Source organism: Myotis lucifugus, unplaced genomic scaffold, assembly GCF_000147115.1.
Source record: "Myotis lucifugus unplaced genomic scaffold, Myoluc2.0 scaffold_106, whole genome shotgun sequence".
NCBI classification, from domain to species: Eukaryota; Metazoa; Chordata; class Mammalia; order Chiroptera; family Vespertilionidae; genus Myotis; species Myotis lucifugus.
The window spans coordinates 850,680-869,726 of record NW_005871154.1 but is presented as its reverse complement, the minus strand read 5'-3'; the positions used below and the strand labels follow the sequence as shown (position 1 = coordinate 869,726).

Here is a 19,047-nt window from a genome sequence, read left to right as displayed (position 1 = left end):
AGAAGATACATAATAATACATACTAAAGCAACAATTTTCTTCAAGTCCAGAGAGCAGTAAAAATAACAAATACATGGATGGACACAATCTTGTAAATGGATTAGGATTATAATATCATGCACAACGATTATGCTTTTCATTTTTACTTCTCCTGCCTGTCACTCTTCCTTATTTTCCTCACAAATAAAAAAAAATAGCAGAATGTAACTCCTGAAAGGAATTTTATAGATCACTAATAGGAATGATAGCCATCATTTATTAAATACATCCAATAGATTCTTTGAATAAGCTAAATCTCACATCAGACTTCAAGTGCTGTTATCCTCATTTATACATTGAAGGCATCAATGGGGTTTATAAAAGTCAAGTGATTTACCCAAGGTCTCAGAGTCAATATGAAGTAGAGCCAGTGTCCCATTTTATTTTATCTTTTTTGTTGTTAATCCTCACCTGAGGATATTTTTTCCACTGATTTTTTAAAGAGAGAGAACCTGAGGATATTTTTTCCACTGATTTTTTAAAGAGAGAGAACGAAAAGGAGAGAGAGATAGAGAGACATCGATGTGACATTGACTGGTTGTCTCCTGCACATGCCCCAACACAGGCGGCTGGGATTCAGCCTGCAACCTACATATGTGCCCTTGAACAGAATGGAACCCAAGATCCTTCAGTTCCCAGGCTGGCTCTGTAACCACTGAGCAGAACAGGCTAGGACCACTGTCCCACTTTAAATGGAACTCCAAATGCCTGATGTAGCCCTGCTTCCTTTTTTATTTCCCCAATGTGATCTATAGAAGTGAAGTGATGTGAAGCGAGGCATGTAGTTATTGGTAGAGTTGGTATCAGATCACCTGACATCTAGCCCTGCACTCATTTCTAAACTCACCAGGTTGGACAATCCAGTCAAGCAAAAGAGCCACCTAAGGTGCAGCTTTTGTAATCATTTCAGATAGTCTGACACTAAGACTGAGTGGCTAGGGCAGCTAGATAATTATGTTCTAGGCATTCTAGAATGATGCATAAGAACTCACAGTTGGAAGATTGATATTATTTTTAGGTTAAAATATCTAATTTAATTTTCAAGTTAAAAATACCCTTGCACCCCAGTCAGTGTTGCTCAGTGGTTGAGCATCAACCTATGAACCAGGAGGTCATGGTTGGATTCTTGGTCAGGGCATATGCCTGGGTTGTGGGCTTGATCCCCAGTGTGGGGTGTGCAAGAGGTAGCCGATCAATGATTCTCTCTCATCACTGATGTTGCTATCTCCCTGTCCCTTTCCTTTCCTCTCTGAAATCAATAAAAATGTATTTAAAAATACCCTTTCAAATAAGTGAGAATAAAAACTTTAAAAATTGAGATTGCAATTATATTTAGTAATTAATGGCATAAGCAAAATATAGCATACCATCCAATATGTCTAAAAAGTATTTGGATTAAAAATTCAACTCAGAAAGTGTGGGCTAGAATAAAATACTATTTTTTATTTTTTAATTATAGTTGGTATTCAATATTATTTTATATTAGTTTCAGGTGGCTAGATACTAATTTAAAAATGATATATGCATCCCCATGTTCATGTTAGCATTATGTACAATAGCCAAGATATAGAAACAACCTAAGTGCTCATCAATAGAGAACTGGGTAATGAAAATGTGGTATATACTATAGGCCAGCCGTGGGCAAACTACAGCCCACGGGCCGGATCCGGCCCATTTGAAATGAATAAAACTAAAAAGAAAAAAGACCGTACCCTTTTATGTAATGATGTTTACTTTGAATTTATATTAGTTCACACAAACACTCCATCCATGCTTTTGTTCCGGCCCTCCGGTCCAATTTAAGAACCCATTGTGGCCCTCGAGTCAAAAAGTTTGCCCACCCCTGCTATAGGCAATGGAATATTACTCAGCCATAAAAAGAATGAAAGCTTACCATTTTTGACAACATATACAGTCCTAGAGGATATTATGCTAAGTCAAATAAGTCAGAGAAAGACAAATACCATTCGATTTCACTTATATGTAGAATCTAAAGAACAAAATAAATGGACAAACAAAACTAAATAGATGCATAGGTACAGAGAAGAAACTGATGGTTGCCAGAGGGGAGGGAGTTGGTGAAAAAATTGAAGGGATTAAGAAGTACAAATTAGCCTGGCCAGTGTTGCTCAGTGACTGAGCATCGACCCATGAACCAGGAGGTCATGGTTTGATTCCCAATTAGGGCACATGCCTGGGCTGTGGGCTTGATTCCCAGTAGGGGATGTGCAAGAGGCAGCCAATCATTGATTTTCTCTCATCATTAATGTTTCTATCTTTCTTTCCCTCTTCCTTCCTCTCTGAAATCAAGAAAAATATATTTTTTTAAATGAAGTACAAATTGGTAATTACAAAATAGTCATGGGGATATAAAGTGCAGCATAGGGAATGTAGTCAATAATATTGTAATATATATGGTGCCAGAAGACTCTATATTTTCATTTGGTTTTCAAAAATACTTTTACCTACTCTCACTGAGACTGTATGTAAAGTCACTATGCATTATTGCTTTTGGTCTCTCTCTCCTCTCTCTCTCTCTCTCTCTCTCTCTCTCTCTCTCTCTCTCTCACACACACACACACACACACACTCTCACACACACACACACATACACGCATAAAATTGTTACTTTGCAAACAGAAAATAAAAACCTTTTCTTTTTAACATCATCCAAATGTAAATTGTTTTAGTGTCTTCTGGGGGAGTTTTTCCAGTATAACTTAAAAATAAATTTTAATTCATTCACAGCCTCCAACTCCAGAAAATCCTGTCTCTGCATCAACCCAGAAAAAATACTCACAAATTGGAAAGTGGTAAGTTTGCTCCTCTAGACAATTTTTCCTTCCTTAGCCTCAAAGACAGAACTCCCTTTCTCTCTTACTACCACCTCACTGACCACTGGGACCAGTCTCCTTTGTTAGCCATTACACACCTTTCGCTTCACTGGAAACTGCAGTATCCCAGCGCTTGCTACTTTCACACACATTCCCAAGATGATCAGCAGTCAGATCAGTCTCGTTCATAACCTTGCAATGGCTACTCATCTCTCATTCAGCAGGTCTCTAGTGTGTCCCAGAAATGTGTCCTTTTTTTTAAGTTGTGGTAAAACATATTATAAACTTACCATTGTAACCATTTTTAAGCGTACAGTTCAGTGGCATTAAATACATTCATATTGATGAGCAACCATCATTACCATCCATCTCCAGAACTTTTCTTCTCAAACTAAAACTCTATCCATTAACCAATAAATCCCCATTTGCCCTCCCTCTCATGCCCTGGTGACCAGCATTCTAGGAAATTGACTACTCTAGGTATCTCATATAAGTAGAATCAGATAATATTTGTCCTTTTGTGTCTAGATTAATTAAATTAGTATAATGCTTTCGAGGTTCATACATATTGTAAAATGTCTCAGAATTCTATTCTTTTTCAGGCTGAATAGTAATCCATTTATGTATATGCAGAGTTTTCTTTATCCATTCATCCATCAATAGCCATTTGGGTTGTTTCCATCTTTTGGCTACTGTAAAAAATGCCACTATGACCACTGGTATACAAATATCTGTTCAAGTCACTGCTTTCAATTATTATGGGTATATTTCCAGAATGCATCTCTTTTTTTACATAAAATCTAAAGGCCTTATGTAACCTGTCCTTTTCCCAGAAAACACATACGATCTCTCTGATTGCTGTTCCTACTAATTTTCCTCTTGCTTACTCGGCTCTGCCCACAAAGTTCACTTTCATCATGCTCCAGTCTAATACTATTGCATCAGAGTGCTTGCCTGTGAAGTTGGGTCCCTCTGCCCTAAAATGTTTTGCCCAAGATAACTGCCTGTTCATTCACTTTACTCAGGTCTCTGCTAAAATACCAATGCTGGTGGGCATTTCCAAATATTCAATATATATGAATATGCCCTCTATCATTTACTCTTTGTTGCTTTACCCCACTTTCTTTTTCTTCTTTGCCCTAATCAGAATCAGACATCCCATTTCTTTATTGGTTTATTGTCTTTCCTCCCCACTTAGAATGTAAATCACATGAGATCAGACACTTGTTTTTATTTTGGTCTCTGATGTAGCTCCATGTCCCAGAATAGTTTCTACTTCATAGTAGGCAGTTAATAAATATTTGATGAGTGACAGAATGACTGATTGAATGGGTGAATATCTGCACAAAATGGCATGTATGATATTCATCGCTATGCTCTTTATAATAAAATTATAAATACCCATCCTGAGGGAATGGTTAAATAAATTAGACACATTCATACTATGAAATACTATATAGCAGTGAAAAGAATGAGGTAACTCTATATGTACTATTATTAAAAATGTTCAAGAGAATAGTCATAAGTTTAAGAAAGCAACTTCCAGAGCAATACAAATTATGCTAGAATTTATAGAACACACGGGACTTCCCTCTTGTTACATAGATTGGGTGAGGAAAGTAGTTAGGGAAGTTATTCTTTATCTGAATTATTTGGAAAAATTGTACCAAAGATGCAAAAAAATGTGTATTACTTGTACAGCTTGAAAAAATAAAGATAGATATATTAATAGATAAATAATAGGTCACATGTAGGAGAGATGGAGAATGTCTGCTTTCATACTTATAAGAACTAAAACTTAGAATTTGGGATTTTGGAAATTCTGCATAATGTGCCAAAAGTCTGGTGATGGTCCATTTAGAATAGCAAAGGTGAAGATAAAAGTTAAGAGCTATTAGAACAAAAGATGGGAAATGTACTAGCAATGGCCTGCTGATGTTTCCCTCTATTTGCCTTCCCTCACCACCCCATATGCATGCATTTGCATACATCATACACATATATATGCCCACATTAATAGTACATGCATTTCTATGTTAAAATAGTCCATGTTAGAACGTATCAATCATCATTTTCTAGGTTAAAACATGTCATAGATACATACACATAATCATAGATATCAGTATCTAAAAAGATGTGTACCAAGTAACAAATGTTATCTCTGTGTTGTTTTTTAATTTAAAGGATTTTTCCTTCTTACTACTTATTTATTTTTATTTTTTCTGTAGCAATCATTTAGAACTTTAGCAATTTGAAACATAATAACTATGTTTTTAAATTTAAACATTGCAAAATTGGAAACCTAATTTTACCTTATTATGCAACACACAGAGTAAGTCTGCAAACCAACGGAAGGACTGGATATCTCTGCACACCCAAATAAAATACAGTCTCCTAAGCTTGTAAGGTTTCCAGTCATCCCTTTAAGATAAAAATAACACGATAATGATTAGGATGGCAAAAAGTTAAGAATCCCTGCATCTTGGAAATTTTTATTTTCACTAGTAAGTAACCAACAGCAAAACAGCCATTTACATTCAAGCATCAGACATAGCACTTACTGTAACTCCCAAAGGAATGTAAAATGAATATTCTGAGTCAAAGACAGGATATGCTCCATAAATTCAGTGTCCATACTTGTGAATATTATATGCATATCACCCATTTCCAGTTGAAGGTAATAAACTAAACTCCTGGATCAGAATACTTTTAGCCCTACATCTCAGGGAAAAAAAGTTCCCTATTTTCTTTGAATTCAATCACACAGCAGGGCCCCAGTCTAGTCCCCATCATTCTTGCCCTGGTTTCCAGGCAAAGGGAACCAAAACCATTCCAGAAATTGGTTGTTTATCCCCTTCTTAATATCATTAAAGAAGGAGATTTCATAACTGCCTACTATGTAATGCATTCCAGTACCTCATGACTCCAAGTCTGGATTCCTACTTATAATTAGGAAGTAGGCTTGAGGTTAAGAAAATATTCTTTTCTTTTCATAACTTTAGGTGTCCAAGTAACTTGCAATATGTTTTCAGAAACAAATGATTTCTGGCATGCAATATGGTTATTTTTCTAAGAACCTCCAAAAAGGCCCAAATTTATATCAAGAATTTAAAACTGAAGTAAAATATCATTAAACACATCATTTCAACTTACTGGTTCTTTTTTGGTACTCCACAAAACAGATTTTTAATGCAAATTATGTCTTGTAAGTGAATGTATGTAATAGAATTGAGAATAATTTCCTACTGTCATTTTGTTTGTGTTTTCATGAGAATTAATAAATTATTTTTTTCTTATAATCCTAGGACAGAAATAACTGTAAAAGTCTTTCCTGGTTAAGCAGTCTTACCTCTGAAATTAATAGTCTTCTGTCTTATTTATTTATTTATTTTTGTTAATCCTCATCCAAGGATATTTTTCCATTGATTTTTTTAGAGAGAGTGGAAGGGAGGGGGAAAGACAGAGAGAGAGAAACATGGAATTCAGAGAGACACATTAATTGGTTGCTTCCCGCACATGCCCCGACTGGGGCCGGGGATCAAGCCTGCAACCGAGGTACACGCCCTTGACTGGAATCAAACCCAGGACCCTTCAGTCCTTGAGTTGATGCTCTATCCATTGAGCCAAACTGGCTAGGGTTCTTCTGTTTGTTTCAAATTTGCCAAGTAATAGATCAAGGAATGATGGGCTCATTCTGTCATCTCAGAAAAGCTCTCCCTGATCATATTTACGATAGCTTTAGCCCTTATTTCTATATCCCATGAATACCTCTTCTTATCATAGTTCTAATATTTTCTTAAGTAATATTATTTATGAATTTCTCACTGATTTATTTTTATCTCCCCCTTTTGAACTAAGCTTTTTAAGGGAAGGGGCTCAGTTTCATTCATTGATGTATTACCTGTACCTACCTATAAGATAAATTGGCACATAGGTGCTCAAAAATATTTGACAGGCGGATACATAGTGCATTTAACACTGATGAGACAGTAGAGAAATTAAGGCTGGTGGAGTAACTCTAATAAGGATAAAGACAGAAGAGTGCAGAGCTGCAGTACTGACATATTTCACAAAATATCATGCTGAAAGCCAAAGGCCATATATTGAGAATCACTGAATTATTCCCTTCATCAATCAGTAAATGAAGTTCCTTCAATAGCAAGTACAAGGAATCTATAAGGAGACACTTCATATAAAAGAGAGATGTCTAAAATATCGACAGTTCTTTATTTGGATGAATAAAATAGATCAAAATGACATACAGCAAGGTGTTGAGTATTGATGCAAATGGAGTTACTCCAATGCCTCCGGCCACGCAGAGGCTAACCTCATAGTTCAATGATTCCTCAAATGGACTTCCAAATGGACCATCAATATATAGCCTATGGAGAGGAAGACAAAGGTGGAAAAGATGAAAATAAGTTAAGTTACTTTATTGTTTCTCATAGTGACAAGCCTAAAAACAAGAAATGTTGTTTATGAACTGTCGATATTAACAGTACATCTGTTTCTAAGCATGCCTCTTTTGAGGGAAATATTAATGAATCATATAAAAAATATACATTGGACCATGATAGATAGCTAACAATTTAATGCTGATACTATTATATTACTATATTTGACTAAATTAAAATACCAACTGTTTTATGGTGTCTATATTCAATAAATAATGTTCTCTTTAATGGCAAAGTCAGTAGCAGAAGTAGTTACTGAAAACATTTACTATGTGAACAGGAAAGTACTAGAAAGAAAGAAAAGAAACTAATCTAGTTCCTCCTGTTGCCCCAGTTAGGTTGTAATAGCATAGAAACAGATGAAGAACAGTCTCAAAGGAATATTTAATTACTCTACTTGTGATTAAATATTTAACTGTGTGTGAGACAGTGAATCCTTCTTAACTGCAAAAATACTTGTTAATTGTTAACTCAATATTCATCTTCCCATTCTTTCCTAGTAACAAAAAACTCATTTCATCTAGGGAAGCAAAGTACCCAGACAAAAACACTACATTTGCCAGGCTTCCTTATCTATTTTGGTAAGGTGGTGTAAATGTAAGCGAAATTAGAAAAACTGGAAGAAGCTCTCAGTTGAAAGTTGCCTCTCTCTCTGAAAGTTGCATCTCTCTCTCTCTCTCTCTTTCTTCTTTTTGTTTGTTAATCTTCACCCAAGGGTATTTTTCCCCTTGAGAGTGGAAGGGAGGGGTAGAGACAGAGAGAATAATTGATGGGATCGAGCCTGCAATGGAGGTACATGCCCTTAACCCAGCAGTTCTCAACCTGTGGGTCGCAACCCTTTCACAGGGGTCGCCTAAGACCATCGGAAAACACATATATAATTACATATTGTTTTTGTGATTAATCACTATGCTTTAATTATGTTCAATTTGTAACAATGAAAATACATCCTGCATATCAGATATTTACATTATGATTCATAACAGTAGCAAAATTACAGTTATGAAGTAGCAACGAAAATAATTTTATGGTTGGGGGTCACCACAACATGAGGAACTGTATTAAACGGTCATGGCATTAGGAAGGTTGAGAACCACTGCCTTAACCAGAATCAAACCCGAGACCCCCTGTGGGAAACTGATATAGGGTTGAGCCTCAGACTGACCTGCTGGCAAAGTCACAAACAAGTCCCAGCTTAGAGGGCTCAGTCCTCTTAGCATAATTAGGCTTGACCTTATAACACTCCCCAGATCTTACCTGGGAAACTAATGGCTGAGGGAAGTGCAGGGAGTGTAAACATGATCAAAACAGGTGAAACTCACAAGAACTGTGTAACTATGGTAACCACTGCCTTGTTTACCTCTGACTATAAAAGGTTGGTGGGGACTGAGCACGGGTGGAAGTCCTTCCTCTTGAGTTGGACTTACCCGCCTGGTCCCCCAATATTTCCAAATTATCTCTTGTCTTTTCTATTTCATTTGTGTGTGGCTCCTCTTCCAGATATTGAACCCTGAACCACGCAGGACGTGGAGGGAAACATTTACGACAACCCCCCAGTCCATGGGGTGATGCTTTATCCACTGAGCCAAACCGGCCAGGGTGAAAGTTACACTCTTTTTTTTTTTTTTTTTTAAATATATTTTATTGATTTTTTTTTACAGAGAGAAAGGGAGAGAGATAGAGAGTCAGAAACATCGATGAGAGAGAAACATCGATCAGCTGCCTCCTGCACATCTCCCACTGGGAACGTGCCCGCAACCCAGGTACATGCCCTTGACCGGAATCGAACCCGGGACCCTTCAGTTCGCAGGCCGACGCTCTATCCACTGAGCCAAACCGGTTTCGGCAAAAGTTACACTCTTTATCACTCCCTATTTCTTTCCTTTTTCCTGGTGTCTAAAATGTTGACTTGATGGTCTAAATATTTATCTTTTATGACTACAGAATTATCAAACCCTCTATGGCTACCTAGTTCCAGATATCTTTATGTTAAAGAAAAATAAACATGTATATAGGGCACTGCCATTTTAAATCTTTTTTTTCTATTATAAAAAATAACTTTGCTAAAAAATAATAACAGTCCTAAAAAGTACATTTATGTTGTCAGTCTTATGATATACATGTCTCTCATTGCTAGGAGTGATTTTGAGAGACCACTTAAGATTAGGCATCTATGGGCTTACCAGTGAAGTGTTCAGTAAATGTTTACTAAATGAATTAAAGAATGGATAGTCTTGTGATCTCTGAGGTCTATGGCATGTAGTCCATGTATACTATTAGTCATTGCCATGATCTGGTTTCCTTTCCTTCTGGGTACTCGCTGGACTACACTTCCTGGGATTTTGGTAGTTATATTGAACCTTATGTCTAATTCTGACCACTGGGCTGTAAGTGGAAGCAATATCCATTATTCCTGGAATGAGGCAAGGAAAACTCTATCACTCTCATGGAAACTAGAAGACAAACCAACTAAATCCTTGAAGGAAGCTGTCCTAGAAGGTGACTTGACCCTCAGGAGACACTTGATGAGCAAGAAATAAATGGGTTTCACCACATTTTCAGGGATTTTTCAAGGTTTACTGTAGCAGAACATAGACCCTCTTGACTACTACATGTTCAGTATATACTTAAATCCTGCAAACATGCAAGAGTAGTGCTTTAAAAATACTCCATCTATTTTAAAAACTACTTATTGTACCTCAAGAAAAAATTACTCAAAGTTTAAATGCTTAAAGTAGTATTCCCAACATAGCAAAAATTCACAAAATACTGATAGATCATATACTCACAATATGCTTAATTCTTATTACATCTGTTTCATACTTTAAAGCTTATTTACTCAACAAATGTATATTTAAAAGTTAATGATACAACATATTGGATTCTTAATAGAAATCTCAACATATCAGTGGCTCAAAAGCAACATATGTAAATTGATTCTACCACTTTCCACCATGTGAGCAAATTTAGAACATAAAACATTAAGCAATAAAATTGGGATTAAAACTTAGTATTTCTAATTGCAAAAATAAGATTATTGTAAATCTCTACAATTATTTTGAATCCATTAGACTTAGTTCAATCTTCTCTTAAGCATTCATTACTTCATTCAACAAGTTTTATTTCCACTTGCAATGTACCTGATACTGTTCAGTGTCTGGGATAGAAAAGTGAACAGGTTAGAACAAGCCCCTGACCTCATGGATCTTTGACTCTAGTGGGAAACGGGCTAGCTCATAAATAAAGATATAAAAAGATATGTGATATAATGCTACATAGTGATATATGCTTTTTAACATAGGTAAAACAATTATTATTGAAGCTAGGTGATTTAGTGCATAAAAGTTCATTATACGATTCTGTTTACTTTTGCATACACTTTAAATTTTGCATAGGCACTTTAAAGGGATACTCAAAGAAAGTCTCTCTCTCTCTCTCTCTCTCTCTCTCTCTCTCTGCATGTGCCGTTTGAGCAGAAACCTAAATGACATTAAGGAGCTAGACATAAAAGCACCTGGGAGAAGAATCTTTCCAGCAAGATATAAAAGCATCTGGGAAAAGTAACAGGAACTGCAAATAAACAAAGCATTCTTGGCTTAAGTATATTTAAATATATATACTAGAGGCCCGTTGCAGGAAGATTCCTGCAAGAAGAGGACTTCCTGCAGCTGGAGCGAAGCAGAGAAGGGAGAGAAACCCACTGAGGCGGGCTTCCCTCCCACCCCGCCACCCGGCTGGTTTCCCTCCCACCTCCCGCCTCCGCCGCCTTGGCTCCGTTCCTGTCTCCACCGCCTCTACTTTGCTCCCTTCTGCAGTGCTTCGCTTCCACATTGTCTTCAGTCTTCGCTCCTAGCTGGTATATGCAAATTAACCACCATCTTGGTTGGGTTAATTTGCATATAGTCTCTGATTGGCTGGTGGGCATAGCGAAGGTACGGTCAATTAGCATCTTTGTCTTTTATTAGTGTATATATATATATATATATGAGCTAAACCCTTCTCAGGAACTTTCAACTCAGTTTCTCTGCTAAGGCTACTGATAATTGTGTTTATGAATTTTCCTTTGTCGGAACTGATGCTCGGTTTGGGCCATTCCATGCCGGTTCCAGCTCTTTAACAAATATTTTAGCACTTACCCTATAAAAGGCACTCTTCAAGTACTGGAGATTTTAGCAGTGAACAAGAGACAAAAATCCCCCTCACTGTAGAGGGCTACTCTTTGATGTGATTATCTAACACATCCTCCATTGGCAAATACTTATCAAGTATCTTCTATATGCAAAATTCTGGAGCTAGAAAGTAACTCCTGTCCTCAGCAATCTTGGTGCTGTTCACTTCTCTATGTATGCCTGCTTTCAAAAAATCTGACACAAGGACATTGTATTTGACCAGCAAAGGATTAGCAAGAAGAGTCATTAGGCAATTATGTTTCCTATCTGTCTGTTTTCCAGCCCACATGCCCGCACACACATCCTCCTGATACCCCCATACAGCTACTCTTTGGTGTTTCAGAATAACTTTGGACAAGAGGACAAAAACTCAGAGGGTTCTAGCCACTTACGAAGGCTAGGATCATCAGCATGTTAATTTCCCTGTCTAAATCTGATTTCCTACATCTCTAAAAGGAGCAATTAGATATGATAACACAGAAGAAGCCTGCTAATAAGTGTAGAGAGCCACAATGATCCGAATTTTTTGTTAAAGCATCAATGAGCACCTAGAGTCTACTGTCATGCCATCTGAGAAGTCCAACATAAATATAAAAAATGGACTCAGTTCAGTATGAGATGAAAAATGTAAATGGGGATGTGGATTAAAGAACCATAGAGAATCATCTGTTTTTTTTCCACTGGAAATGTTTTTGCACAAGAATAAATAAAATTTTGATTTTTTGAGAGGAGGGATGAAAAATGAAACTACTAATAATTGATTACTTGGCAACACCTGGGTTTTTGAGGGAGGCAGAAATAGGAACAACTTAAATAATTTTTTTACATATTTAAACTGATTCATGTGCAAAATCCATTGCCTTTAATTTATGAGCAGTGATTTTTCTCTCTATCTTAGTACCTTGTCTTTAAAAGAATGCTGTATTACTACTATCATTATATCTGTGAAAAGATTTCAGAAAGTAAAGGCAGCTATTCAAATCTGCAGCAACACAGTGGAGGGGAGATCAACCTGATACATTTTTAAAGTTCAGTTGATGACTAGTGAAAAGTTTCTTTATGAAGATTGTGAATCTAAGAGAATTCTAGGAAAAGGAGGAATCCTCTTCCCTGGCCCATTCAGAAATACATGAACATTTTTTGAAATATTGAAAGTAGAATCCTTTGAAGGTAGAATCCATTAAATGTTAATGAATTGAATTGTTTTAATGAGTAACATTGATGATCTGATACACCAGTTATATAAAATCTTTTCTCAGTGGAGAAATCTATGAGCTACAAATTAATTCAATTACATTAAAAATATAGCCAACACTTCCTATCACATCCCCCAAAACACACTGATATCATAAATTAAAATTGAACTTTTTAGGTAATCTGAGGAGAGAGCTAGTCATAACTCATAAAATTATTTTAAGAAAAACATTTTAATTAAAAAGAATAGATATTGGACAGCTTGGCATTTTGAAGCTGCGGACACACTGATTTTGGACCAGTATCACTGAGACAAGCACTGCTAAGAGTCAGAAACATAAATTACAAGCACAGGATGAACTAGGAAAATTAAGAGTGATGGGAGAGATTTACAAAGGTGGTTCTTGTCCCAGTCATGCTGGCAATAACCTTTCAGTAATTTGGAGATTCCAAAATGGTGGCAGAGTAAGTGGAAACTACACTGATACACTTCCAGGACCAAACTGGAATTACAACTAAAATACAGAAAAACCATCCTGAATAATCAACTGAAGACTAGATGAAAAGAACCCTAATGACCAGGGATGGAAAGTGGAGAGCACATAGACACTGGTAGGAAGGGCGGAGGCACAAAACTGCTGGACAGGCTCCCAAAGATAGCAACTGAAGTTCCAGAGTGATATTTCAGCTGAGGGGGGTTCCCACAGAGAACTCAGGAGTCTAAACCCCAAGCCTGGCTCCCAAGACCAGAGCATCATAACTGAGAAAGGTGCCCACATAACATCTGGCTGTGAAAAGCAGCAGGGTTGCTGTATGCTAGGGAGAGACGGCTGGAAATGCAGACACCCTCTTAAAGAGCCAACACATAAAATCCTGTGTGCAGCCACTCATCTTGGGTTCCGGCAGAGGGATGGTAGAGTTGATTGGAGCTGTGTGAGCAGAAGCCAGGGGCTAGAGCTTGAAAGGCAGACACCCTGGTTTCCTTTGCTGAATCATTCCCTCATACTGCAGAGGACATCTTTGTCTGGCAGAACTTTACCATCCAGGCAGCTTTTTGCCTGATAAAAAGCAATTGCCCCACCCAATTAGAAAAACGCTTGCCCCACTCTGAAGTTTCTGAAGCCCAAAAAGAGAATAGAAATAACAATCAGCCTGTAGACAGAAGAAATTACACCCCCCTCTTCCCCATTGAAAAACCTCTCCCCACAACTGTGGGCAATAGCCTGAGGCTACTCAAGACAACACAATCAGTTAGCAGGCAGAGGTGGGTCTCAGGAGTCTTTGAGTCTTTACCTGATCTAATTCTGAGCCCAGGGCTAGGAAAAGCAGACCTTAGTGTACATCTTGGTCCTTTCCAAAGGTACCCAGTCCCAGCATAGGAAGCCACAGCTGTGGATTGCTGATAGCTCCAAGCAGGGTACTCAGGGCCAGACACAAACAGCATTTGAAATTGTACTGCACTAGAGATTGGGAGTCATAGCAGGTCTACCTAATCCATAGACACATAAACCCAAACAGGCAGCCAAAATGGAGAGACAAAAAACACAAGCCCCAAATGGAAGAACAAGAGAATTCTCCAGAGAAGAGCTAAATTAAATGAAGATAAGAAATTAATCAGATGTAGATTTCAGAATAATTATGGTAAGGATGCTCAACAGCATCAGAAAAGATATAGTAACTATGTAAAAAGACCAGTTGGAAATAAAGAATGACATAGCACTAATAAAGAACACATTGGAAGGAATACATAGCAGATTAGGGGAAGCCAAGGATTGGATCAGTGAATTAAAAGACAGGTTAGAAAAAAATCATTCAATCAGAGAACCAAAGAAAAAAAGGAAAACAATTAAAAAACAGGAGGACAGCTTAAGGAAGCTATAGGACAACATGAAAAGTAATAATAGTTGCATCATAGAAGTTCCAGAAGGGGAAGAAAGTGAACAAGGGATAGAGAACTTGTTTGAAGAAATTATGGCAGAAAACTTCCCTAACCTGGTGAAAAAATAAGTCATAGAAGTTCAGGAGGCACTGAGAGTCCCAAACAAGAAGAACCCAAACAGGCCAGACACATCTTAATTAAAATACCAAAAATTAAAGACAAAGAGAGAATCTTAAAGGCTGCAAGACAAAAGCAATTTGGTACCTACAAAGGAGCTCCCATAAGGATGTCAGCTGATTTTTCATCAGAAAGTATACAGACCAGAAGAGAATGGCATAAATTATTCAAGGTAATAAAAAGCAAAGATCTGAAACCAAGATTACTATATCCAGCAAGGCTATCATTCAAAATAAACAGTGAAATAAAGAGCTTCCCAGGCAAAAAAAAAAAAAAAGCTAAAGGAGTTTGTCACCACCAAACCAGCACTGTGAGAAATGCTAAAGAAACAACAAGAAAAGCCCTGAGTTAATAGAAGGGAGGAAATAATAAAGATTACAACAGAAATAAACCACATAGAGACTAAAAAGAAACAATACAAAAGAACAATGAAACCAAGAGCTGGTTCTTTGAAAAGATAAACAAGATGGAAGAACCTTTAAGAAAAAGAGACTCATCAAGAAAAAGAAAGAAACCAAAGGAATAAAATCAGAAACAAAAGCTGTGAAGTAACAACTGACACCACAGAAATACAAAAGATTGTAAGAAAATACTATCAGTAAATATATGCCAACAAACTGGACAATATGGATGGAATGGACAAATTCCTAAAAAAATTCAATATTCCAAAACTGAATCAAGAAGAATCAGAAAACCTGAATAGACCAATAACAATTGAGGAAATTGAAGCAGTAATCAAAAAATTCCAGCAAACAAAAGCCCTGGTCTTCACAGGGGAGTTTTATCAAACATTCAAAGAAGAGCTAACAACAATTTCCTCAAAAATCCAAGAGGAACGAACACTTCCAAGCTCTTTTTATGAGGCCAGCATTATCCTAATTCCAAAACCAGACAGAGACACTGAGAAGAAAGAGAATTACAGGCCAATATCCCTGATGAACATAGATGCTAAAATCCTCAACAAAATATAACAAATCAGATCCAGCAATATATTGAAAAGATCTTTCATGACCAAGTGGGATTTATTCCAGGGATGCAAGGATGGTACAATATTCGCAAATCAATAAACATGATGCATCACATAAACAAATTGAAAGACAAAAATCACATAATCATATCAATAGACACAGAAAAAGCATTTGATTGACTCCAACTCCCATTTTTGATAAAAACTCTTAGCAAAGTGGAAGCAGAGGGATCATACCTCAACATAATAAAGGCCATGTGTGACAAACCTACAGCTAACATGAAATTCAATGGGCAAAAATGAAAAGCATTTCCTCTAAGAATGAAAACAAGACAGGGATGCCCGCTTTCACCACTCTTATTCAACACAGTACTAGAAGTGCTAGCCACAGTGATCAGACAAGAAGAAAACATAAAAGACATCCAAATTAGAAAGGAGGAAGTAAAACTCTCATTATTTGCAGATGACATGATGTTGTACCTAGAAAACCCTAAAGACTCCACCAACAAAGTACAGTGGGGCCTTGACTTACAAGTGTCCCGACTAACAAGTTTTTCGAGATAAGAGCCGTCTCTAGGCCGATTTTTTGCTTTGAGTTGCGAGCTAAAATTCGGGTTACAAGCCAGCTTCAGATACCCCACTGCTAGTTGGCGCAGCGAACATCACAGTGAACGCCACAACATCAGCCCAGCATCACGTGTCTCACTCGTTCACTTTATGATTTGACATACGAGTAATTTGAGTTACGAGCTCCATCACGGAACGAATTAAACTCGTAAGTCAAGGCCCCACTGTACTAGATTTAATAAATGAATTCCACAATATAGCAAGATACAAAATTAACACCTAAAATTTGATGGCATTTTTTTAAACTGTAGAATTTAGTTCAATTATGTTGAATTACTTACCAAAATATTATCATACTGTATGTCTCACTTTTTCATGCTTCTTACCTTTCCATTTCTTTCCTTGACTACTTTTACATTGCATTAGTCTCTGCTTTTAGTTTTCTATAAGTAAATTATGATGTTTCCCATGGTGAATTTATTTTTATTATGTTGCGTGAGATTTATTGGTAACCCTGAATTTGAGCTATTATTTCTTCAAATAGTACATCTCCTGCACGCACTTTCTTGTTCCCTTACTTTTAGATCTCTAATGTAAAGAAATATGGGAACTTCTCACTCCTCCTATTATATTTCTCTCAACCTTTCTTTCATATTTTCCATATCTTAGTCTCTTTGTGCTGCATCCTGGATAATTATTTCAGTTCTATTGGACAATTCATTCATTCTCACTATGGCTATGTTAATTTGCTAAGTTTGTGATATTGTATCTTTTATTTCTAGAAGCTCTGTTGGCTCTTTTCAAAAGTGCCTTGAGAAATTTCATTGTCCCATGTGTCTTAATCATTATTTCAATGCTGTTTTATTTCTTTAGACATAGTAAGCATGTGTTTTATACTTTTTGAATATATGATTTCTACTAACATGTGCTCATGGTGTTTTGTTCCCTCATTTAAACAAATAAGAGTTCATATTCCTTGGTGCCTTATGTATAGGAATCCTTTGAGAGTTAAAATGTGTCCCCTACAGGAGCATTTTCATTTTCCTCTTCTGGGCAACAGGAGAGCACCATAAATCTGAAATCACTTTAAACTAAACTTTAGTATCTGGGTTTATTAGGCTACATACACATTATGAATTCACTGTTCCAACTCAGGTGAGATGGAGCTTGTGGTTAGTAAATATCAGGGGAGATTTTTATTCCCATTTTTCTCAGAGCCAGTGACAAAATGAGTCAATTATCCCACCTATCTCCTGCAGAGCAGACTATTTAGTCTCTACCTTATCTGGTGATGATGTCTCACTCAAGGAGTTTAGGCAATTTGCAGGGGTCTCTGATCTGCTCCCCAACTGTCCCGGAATCCAGGACTTATCTCTGTCCACCACACAACCCCCATTAAAATCAGCCTTATATTTGGGGGAATAAATAAATGTGTTATAGTTTATAATTCCAAGCAATTTCCTCATGTCCTACCTACCATTTAAAACATGCATTAACAATTATAAATGTGGCTTTGGTTTTGTTTGTTGGTTGTCAGATGGGAGGGGAATGGGGAGCTGGATGAAAAAGGTGAAGGTATTAAGAACTACAAATTGGCAGTTAGAAAATATTCACAGGATGTAAAGTATAGCATATAGTAAGAATATAGTCAACAATATTGTAATAACTATGTATGGTGCCAGGTGGGTACTCGACCTATTGGAAGGATCACTTTGTCAGTTTTATAAATGTTTAACCATTATGCTATACACCTGAAACTAGTATAGTATTGAATGTCTACTATAATTAAATAAAAAAATTAAATTATTAATGTGTGGGTTAGGGAAGACTTTTAGATCGTCTACAACAGCAAGAGTATTATTGAGCATGTAGTATACTATGTGTATTTTTTACTTTTAAACACAGATACTGTATATAGATCTTCATCGTTGGACTTAGTTCCTATAGAATATTAAAAGAAAATGTTTTTTGCATTTTGATTTTGTTTTCTGTGCTGGCTAATGTAGGATTGATCTGCTAACATGAAACCTGAAATATATATTAATATGCACTATTTCAAATAAAAGGAAAGCTACCCAGCTCTTCAAACTGTTCCACTAGGTAGTTAGCTGGAACATGAATCATAAACTGACAACCCCTAGTGAATTTTTAAGTGTAACATGTAGCCAAATTTCACACCCCACAAACACAGGTGCAACTCTGCCTGAAATAATATTATCTCTGAAAGCTCTTAGAGGGCATATATTCAGATAAACACTCTAAGATTGAATTTAGATCTATATACTTCTGCACTATAACCAGTCTTTTCAACAAAAAGTGCTATTTTATAAATTAAGTTTAATTTGAACTGTTGTTTATTTAGATGGCAATGAATCCTTCTGTGACTTATTATATGCCTTTAGGCTCAAATATTTTACTTTTTCCCCCTCAAACTACTCTTCCATCCTTTTCCCAGCTCCCCACCATACACACACACAAACACACACACACACACACACACACACACACACACACACACACATGAGAGGCCCAGTATATGTGCACGGGAGGGGGGGGGGGCGGGGGTGTCCTGCAGCCCAGCCTGCACCCTCTCCAATCTGGGACCCCTTGGGGGATGTCCTACTGCCAGTTTAGGCCCGATCCCTAAACTGGCAGTCAGACATCCCACTCACAATCCGGGACCACTGGCTCCTAACTGCTCACCTGCCTGCCTGCCTGATCGCCTCTAACTGCCCCCCTCCTGGCCTGGTCACCCCCAACTCCCCCC

The 19,047-nt window shown here is 37.1% G+C and overlaps 1 protein-coding gene across 1 annotated transcript in view; it reads right to left on the bottom strand.

Annotated features, from left to right (window-relative positions):
* Positions 1-19,047, bottom strand: part of NOX4 (NADPH oxidase 4) — a 149,353-nt gene that overhangs the window by 12,669 nt on the left and 117,637 nt on the right. Inside the window, exons 14-15 of the mRNA XM_006092917.3 lie at positions 7,136-7,255; positions 5,186-5,294 (exon numbers count right to left, since the gene is read on the bottom strand). Of these exons, the coding sequence (XP_006092979.1) occupies positions 5,186-5,294; positions 7,136-7,255 (229 nt within the window). The remainder of the gene's footprint in view (positions 1-5,185; positions 5,295-7,135; positions 7,256-19,047) is intronic.